The sequence below is a fragment of the Bidens hawaiensis genome, unplaced genomic scaffold, assembly GCF_021521415.1.
Source record: "Bidens hawaiensis isolate Kalapana, Puna unplaced genomic scaffold, B.hawaiensis_p1.1 tig00064100_1, whole genome shotgun sequence".
NCBI lineage: Eukaryota > Viridiplantae > Streptophyta > Magnoliopsida > Asterales > Asteraceae > Bidens > Bidens hawaiensis.
The window spans coordinates 59,112-67,865 of NW_027506545.1; the positions used below are offsets into that span (position 1 = coordinate 59,112).

Below are 8,754 nucleotides of genomic sequence, written 5' to 3' on the forward strand. Positions count from 1 at the left end.
CATGCGCTAATGGGCAATCGTTGCACCCCGGCATGTTCTGCCGCCTTTGGTCGGGGTGTGACAGTATGGTAGCAATTGAAGAATGAAGATTACCATACTATATTGAAGCCCCATTTGATATAACATTTGATGTTGGAAATATGCAGTTGTTGATTCAGTTTCCTGAATTGAAGATGTAGTCAGCACACACTTCCTCTAATTTTGTTAGCCCTAGATAAAATAATAATATCATTAATTCATTATTTATTAAATATAAAAGATGAAGCCGTTCAGCAAAGAACTTAAGTATTATATAATTATTATTTTTTAGAAAATGGGGGCCCAAAAATAATGGAGGCCTCAAGTTTGGGCTTGGGCTATACATACAGCCGGCCCTGGTTTGTAATTGTTGATTTGTAGGTATTATGAATATCAAGGGATATTTTCAAAGTGAACCATCGAACCTTGGATCATCATCTTCAAGTAGTAAACCGTCAAAAATAAATTTGGATGATCTTCCATGGGACCTTCCGAAATGCAACCAACTTCATCTTATCACCCAAGTCAAAATGATGAAATTAGACGGACATATCTACTTAGAGGTCCGTGTCAACCAACCGAGAGGGTTATCATATCACCAAATTAGACGGGCATATCTACTTAGAGGTTCGTTTGCTTACTTTATTTCCTAGTGTTACTGACGTGCTTGAATATATAGAATATTCGGGAGAGTTATCAGATCACCAAAGTGAAGCACGTGGACTTCAAGTATTCATGAAAACTTTTAGTTTTGTATTTTATTTACACTTGATGAAATACATCTTGGGTGTTACTAACACATTGTGTCAAGCACTTCAAAGAAAAGATCAGGATATGTTGAATGCAGTTAAGCTAGTTAGGTTAACTTATGAAGGCCTAAAAAGTTATCGACTTGAAGGTTTTGACTCACTTTTGGAAGATGTCACATCCTTTTGTGACAAATATGATATTAAAGTGGTTGATATGGAATTCGAGTATGTTGACCCGAGATATCGAAGAAAGAAGACCGCTATCACAAATCGTCACCATTATGTGGTTAATAATTTCAACACGGTTCTCGATATGCAAATTCAAGAGCTTGGAAACCGCTTTAATGAGGCTTTAATGAGGTAACCACTACATTGCTAACTAATATGAGTTCTTTGAGCCCATCTTGTAATTTTAGTTCCTTTAGTAAAGTAAACTTGTTAAACTTGGCTGAGATGTATCCATGTGATTTTGATTTTGATGAAAATGAGAAGCTTATATATGAACTTGGCCACTACATTACTAACGTGAAAGAAGATAAACGGTTTGCCAACTTGAGTGGCTTAGGTGATCTTGCCAAAATGATGGTGAAAATAAGATTACACATTGATTTCCGTTGGAATATCGTTTAATAAAGTTATCATTAGTTTTTTCTGGTTGCAAGGGCAAGTGTTAAAAGATGTTTTTCTTTAATGAAGAATGTGAAAACGGATTTGCGTAATAGGATTGGTGATAAATACATGAACGATTCTTGCATTTGTTACATTGAAAGGGAATTCCTCCAACAAGTTTCGGTTGAAAAAGTAATGCAACGATTTCAAAAGATGAAGACTCGTAGGGAACAACTATAACTATTTTTTAATTCATAAAGACTATTTTATTTATATCATGTGTTTTTTTAATTTCTAATGACAGAGTCTCTATTATTATTTTATCGTATTTTTATTATGTATTGAACTTTTCCCGAACCATCGAGCCGACCCGAACCTCAAACTGACATGGAATTTTTTATACCCGACTCTATGAAATTAAACATCTAAAAGTATTGCACCACCTGAAAAAAAACTCATGGATCTGCCACTATACATGGTAAGTTCTTTGATGATGGAGGTAATGGTTGATTACCATCTTCATTAGGAACATATAGTTATAGGGATGTAATCCCTCCGTCCCATTTTAAATGTCATGGGACCCAAAACACAAAAATTAAGAAATGTTTGATATTTTATTTTATGAGTTGTAAAATAACAATAATGTCCTTTAAGTTATTATGGCTAAAAACCATTTTTCTTCCTTGGCTAAAAAATCCACTACTTTTTGGCTCTATGTAATAGCAAGGGCACAATAGGAAATTGAATTTATATGTATAGAAATGACATTTAAATTGGGACAACCAAAAGTGGAAAAATAGACATTTAAAATGGGACGGAGGGAGTATATGAAACTGGAAAAACAGATTCGTAACCAAAAAAATCCAAACTGAAATAACCGACTATAAATAAAATTTAACGCCTTTAGGTATCTTTTTTTGTAAAAACTGAACTTTGGGTTCGGTTTCGATTTTGTAGGTAATTAAGACCGAACAAAACCAAATTTGTGGATTTTCATTTTTAATTTTGAATTTTATGTAATTTTTAAGAAATTTCATAAATAGTCTAACCCTAGTATTTTTGTCAAGATATGTATTAATCAATTAATTATTAATTCATAAAAATAATTAGGCATAAAATTACACTTGGCCAATTTATTTTGGCCAAAAGATTCTATATCAATGGCAAATCCCGAAAAACACTAATAGATCTTAATTTACATATTTCTCAATTTTTTTATTTTGAATTTTAATGTAAGTTGTTACGAATTTAATAATTAGTGTAACGTTACCCAAATATTTTAGACAAAATATATAACACCCTTTTTTGTTGCCTAGGTTACACCTTCGGAATACCCCAGAAGGTAATTTTTCTCTACTTCCCCCAATCTTCACTTTACGCCACGCCGACTCCCCTTTCGTCATAAGGCGTGGAACTAGACCAAGGGGAATCTCCATAGGAACAAGTCCCTTAGATTTCGCACATAGGAGATCGAGACACAGCCCCAGGGCTATGGGGAAAGATGTAGATCGATCACCCTAGATCTTAGTTATTGGTGGGGGTTCGGTCCGTTAGCTGGTATTTGTTTAGTCATTCAGATAGTGACTGGCGTTTTTTTAGCTATGCATTACACACCTCCAATCAATTAATTATTGATTAACAAATAGATTGGGCTCAAAGTTATTATGTTTAGCCAATTTTTTCGGCCTAAATTCTAGCCAAAGTAGCATAGAAATTTTTGGTTCGATTTAAGGCCAAAACTGACTGAAATTGAACCATGTACACTCCCACACAACCCTCCATACCCCAACCAACATTTAATCACCATCAAACCAAACGATCTAATATGCCTTACCCACAAAGTCATTAGCCCCATGTCACAAAATTTAATGCTTTGGTGACCACTAAACTCTATAAAAGCTTCAAGTTATGACTGGGACACCAACCAATGGTACATGGTGTTTGTGCCTCCCCATCTCCAAAGTTTGGAATTCCGGGTTTTTCATTTGGAAATTTGTATTCGGATTTTTTTAAATACACGGCCAACTACATTTGTAAGATTTTACCAAACAAACTCCTAAGCCTAACATGCCCACTACCACTCTCTACTTTTGTCATCCCACCTGTGATCACTTACGTGTTTGCCAAGTCGTATGTTATCCCAACTCCACTGCCACACATCCTGAGGAGCTTTCCCATCGTTCCTTTCTTTATGTATTACCGTGGATATCGTTGTATTGACCTAACTATGAGTAAAGTTATCCTTGTCACTTACAATCGACCTCCATCACCCACCGACCCCTTGCCCTTGTCACTTACAATCACTTCGTCTCCGCCATCCTTCCACCACCGTGGTCCTATCCCATGATCACTTGATCATGCCTTGGCATAACCAAAACTCGAACCCCACTCAAATTTATTATCTCCATTGATCACCATCTGTCACCATTACCAAAACCCCACCTAACCTCCTTTGTAAATCTAAATAGGCACACGACCATGATTGAGGTGTAACATTCGTTAATTTTCAAACCCGAAACCCGACCCGTTTTTGTTTTCGATGTGATGTTGAACATTTATAATCAATGAAATGTTGAATGTCTATGTTTTAATCATGTTATTGGTCATTGATACTAAAGTTATATCATATTTACTATGCTAACATATTCGCTAGTTTTTGATAAATCAAAAATTGTTACCTCACATCATTACTTATATTGTGTTACTTATTTAAAGCGTTTGCAGTATAACCTAACTCGATATTTGGGGTCCCTAATAAGTTATGTTTATTTATTTTGCCTATGCATAATAAGTTATAACTCATAAGTGTGTTTCTTCATTTTATAAACAATAAATTGTTACATGGACCTTTAAACATATAACTAGCCTAAGTACTATATCTAATTAATTATTGTAGCAAATATATCTTCCCATATATTAAAAATAAAATATAATGCAACCCAACACACCCCCGAAAACTGTTCACCGCAAACCCCTTTTCCCCTTCTCCAAGTTTTACAACTTTTTACAAAAACAAACTTTCCTAAGTTAGCCCCTCCAAATCTTGTTATTTATATGAGACTATCATGTCCTCTTTTTATTTTGTACCATTATTATTCTTATTTTAAATTCAAAGAAGAATTTATCTTCTCCTCTCTCCCTCTCTCATCTCCAACTTCTTCATTTTTCTTATTGTTACTATTTTGTCAAAAAGTAAGGTAATCAAGTTGTTGTGTAACACTAGTTGTACTATCTTTAAGGTTTCTTTTATTCTTGTTCATATTCTATATTTACATGGTTATAAATCCATCATATATTCATGTCAAGGATCCCACATAATTTATACACCATGGTGTGTGTTGTGGAGAAGAAAAAGAACTAAAGGTTGGAAGATGATCTTCAATGGTCATACATTAACAAAGTTCTTACATTCCTTGTAACTTTAAGTTTTATTTTGATTTTATTTTATACAATAACCATAAGGATTTGATGATACATATTCTTTATATGATGTATTCATCACCCCATAAGTGGCTTTCCATTTAAAAAACCATTTCAAAATGTAAATGACGTTAATAATTATAATGATTCAGAATTGACAAAATTCTTGGCCAACAAAGGTTCAGCCATAACTTTATCATAACAAATTTAAATGGTGAAAGACCAAAGCCTATGACTAAACTCATTGAGTTGTGGTTCTATTAACATTTTATATGCATTTTAATTCATTTTTGTTACTCCATAGTGGTCAAATTAAAATTAGTACGTAGATCTATACCATTTTAGAAGAATGGTTGTTTTAGCTAATCTCGGGTCTGAATCTGACCAAACTTTCTAAATAAAAGTTGTTCCTAACACATTGATTTATTTGACATGAGTTTTTTTAATAATTTTTGAGAATTGTTTCGCATTTTTTTAATAATTTATTTATACTGTGACATCAAGCTGTCCAAATTCTATTTTCATCCTTCTTTTCCTTTTTCAAGTACAAAGTATCATATCATCTTACCATTGTAATCCTTAGTTAATTATTCGTCAAACACAAACTAAAACTAGCTTTATTTCTTTTATTTAGGGTTTACACGTTAGGAAATTCACACGCTTAACCAAGATCTTAATATTTCAACCCACCAAATTCAATGTGTGTTTACATACCCATTTTTATCTTCTACTCATTTGGGGGGTAGCATGTATACCGTATTTACATTACTAATGTTTTTTACTGCGTCTATTTAAACACAATTCATTATATGTTTATGTGTGATGATTGCATAATCTATGACTATGCTTTATGTGCTTAAGTGTTTATTTTATGCTTGGGGGTTGGTATCTCATCCTCATCTATTCTCATCTAGTATGATCATACATTTATCCAAGTACATTGATTTTGTATCAATAGGAACGGGTCCACATATATTTAGTTGTTTGCATTTTCATAGGAATTGTAATGCTCAACATAAACACATGAATTGTGGTTTTAATCTATATATATCTCAACTAAAACTTATGTATTCTTACCAACATTTGTGTTGACAAACTTTATTTTTATACATGCTCAGGTACAAGTAGTGATATTGTTCAAGATTGAAGATATTAGTTTTACCTTAGGATATATATTCAAATAACATAATTATGATGTATTTGTTACGATTATTGAATTTGTGTACCTGTTTAATGTTAATGAAGTTTAAGTTTTATTGTCTCTTTAATTAGTGTCTATTGAGCTACTGTCCAATCATTATGTTTCGCCCCGACATGTTTAGCCTCCTTTGGTTGGGGTGTGAAATGAGGAATACATGGTCTTGATGGATAACAACACATGGGATCTCATCCTCGGGTTCCCAATATCCAAATCATTCAGTTCATGTGATTGTTTCGACATAGGTTCTATGAAATTGGCAAACTTCAATGGTATAAAGCTCGTTTGGTGGTTAATGGTAAACACCAACAAGTTGGTAGTGACTGTGACAAGAGTTTCTGCTATGTGTTCAGACATACAACTATCTTAATTATCCTTAGCTTGGAAGTCTCACGTTGTTGGCCAAATCATCAACTGGATGTTAAAAATGCTTTTTAACAGGGGAATCTGCACGAAACTTTATATATGTTTCAACTATAAGGGTTCATTGATGAACACATTCCAGTTGTATCTATTTGAAGAAACGTGGATCTACTCACTGGTAGCAGATCTACTTTCCTCGGGTGTGATTATACTATTTCACCGATGGTTCTTCTGGATCAGTGTTCTTCTACCTACAAAATGAACAGCGCCGTTACTTACCCCTCAGAAAGGGACAGAGGGGTCCTCTTTGGGGTAACCCTCCGGCGTGAGAATAAGTATGTGTAGGAGAAGATAATAATGTGAGAGTAAGGGAATTGGGAGAGTATTGCTTAATAGCTGAATACTGTCTGTTACTCTGTATGATTGTGTGATTGAATATGCTTCAATGTGAATCAATGTCTTGTCTGTAACTGTGTACGTTATGATGTATTTATAGTGCTAGGGTTTCCACTGATTGAGCTGAGACCAAATTAGGGTTTTGTTGGCCTCCTCCAATCGATTTGCGCCACGTGTCCCTGGTGCTTTTTCATTGGTTATGATCACGTGGTAACCCATGAGTCATGCTGAGCTGTCCACCTTTCATTTAGCAGCTGTCAACATCAGCATATCCTTATTCCTTAAAAAGATGCCTTCTGGAAGGTTGTCTGACGTGCACAATCAAGGTTGCCCTAATCCTGATTTGGATAAGGACGAGGTTGATTATGTGCATGTGTGATATGCGCCCCTCCTGAGGATGCGCGAGGTCTTCTCTTTATTCTCACGCGCAGATATTTCATGCGCAGATGTGATATGCACGAGCATGTGATATGCGCCGCGCGCTGGTGCGCCGCGCATATGTGATGCGCGAGCATATGTGTGCCTGGGCAGATGTGATATGCACGAGTATGTGATATGCGCCGCGCGCATATGTGATGCGCGAGCATATGTGTGCCTGGGCATATGATGCCTGAGCATGTTTTGTATGCGCCATGCGCATAGGTTTTGGCTTTGTGCCTTCATGATGTGTTTATCTTGTGGGTTGACCCGCCTTGCTCGGTGTTGAGGCGGGTACATACCTCTTCAAGCCCCCCCAGTCTAATGTGTGTCTTATCTCGCGCGAGCGCGGTAAGATAGATATTAGACTTACTGATTTGGTCTTTTGGTGGGATTTTGTCGTTTTCTTGGTTGTTTTCATCGTTGCGCGAAATTCTATCCATTTGGTTGAAACGAAAGGTCCAAACACGTGGTTGGTTGGTGGTGACGTGCGCCGTAAACGTGTCAGACGTTTCGTGTGCTCGAGGTGCTACAGTTGCCTTTCATGTCCCCTCGCACAGCTGTCTGGAACACGTGTCGCGCTCGCATTGGTTTGCACCTGCGAGTGGGGGCGCGTCTCTGCTCCGTGGCAGGTCGGTTACATTTTTATGTCCCCTCAACAGTGTTAGGGACACGTGCCGCGCCCTCGTTGGCTTGCACCTGCGAGTGGGGGCGCGTGAAATCCGATCAGTTGCCACATTTCTCTCTCCTGGGCCTATAAAAGCAGGCCCTTTGGAAAATTTTTATCTTCATCTTCATTGTTGCTAATTTTCGAATTTCTGCCTTTCATATTCTGATTTGAGTGTTTTGATTGTTTTGAATCCTCGATTATCTGCTGCTGCAGTTGTATGTCTGATAGTTCAGACTCCTCTAACCCCTCCATCACCTCTATTGCCTCCCGAAGACGCCGTGTGAAATCTGTGGTGATGTCGACATTGAAGCAGAAGGGCAAGGGGAAGAGGGTTGTTGAGACCACATCGGAGGAAGTAGGGAAGACCAAGGCCCCGAAAAGGTGGAATGAAATCCCCTGCAAATTGAGGCAGGCCGATCTCGACAGCCTCATCTCGTCACAGGGTTTCCCCCCTGTGTTTGGCTGCATGTTGCCTGTGGCCGGGCAGACGGCGGCGGACCAGCCTCCCGGCTATATTTCACTGTACACCCATTTTTTCACCCACTGCAACCTTCGTCTTCCGATGACAAGGTTTGTAGGCGCGGTGTTACGTTTTTTCGGGATTCATATATCCCAAGTCCATCCGTTTGGACTTGTGCGCATGACTCATTTCGAGTTCATGTGCAAATCACAGCGCGAGGAGCCCACCCCTCGGCGCTTTCAATTTTTTTATAATCCCAAGATCCAAGATTCTTGGATCTCCTTTATTCCTCGCAGTCAGAAGGTTAAGTGCAGCACCGTGTCATTCAAGAGCCTTCATGACTGGTCTGAGAGGTTCTTCTACATCAGGGCTGGTGTAATCCCCATCCGCATGACGTTGCGCGCGATCGATTCTGCGCCCGCGGATGCGGATGTTATTAAGAACCCAGCCGGCG

The 8,754-nt window shown here is 37.4% G+C and overlaps 1 protein-coding gene across 1 annotated transcript; it reads left to right on the plus strand.

Annotated features, from left to right (window-relative positions):
- Positions 1 to 789: 789 nt before the first annotated feature.
- LOC143618141 (uncharacterized) lies at positions 790 to 1,397 on the plus strand. The gene is made up of 2 exons (XM_077090455.1): positions 790 to 1,127; positions 1,184 to 1,397. Exons 1-2 carry the CDS (start codon positions 790 to 792, stop codon positions 1,395 to 1,397), a joined length of 552 nt encoding a protein of 183 aa, XP_076946570.1.
- Positions 1,398 to 8,754: the final 7,357 nt, after the last annotated feature.

Coding starts and splice junctions, on each gene's coding strand:
- LOC143618141 (XM_077090455.1), top strand. CDS start 790: ATGAAATACATCTTGGGTGTTACTAACACATTGTGTCAAGCACTTCAA. Junction 1,128..1,183: donor TTTAATGAGGCTTTAATGAG/GTAACCACTACA, acceptor TTGTAATTTTAG/TTCCTTTAGTAAAGTAAACT.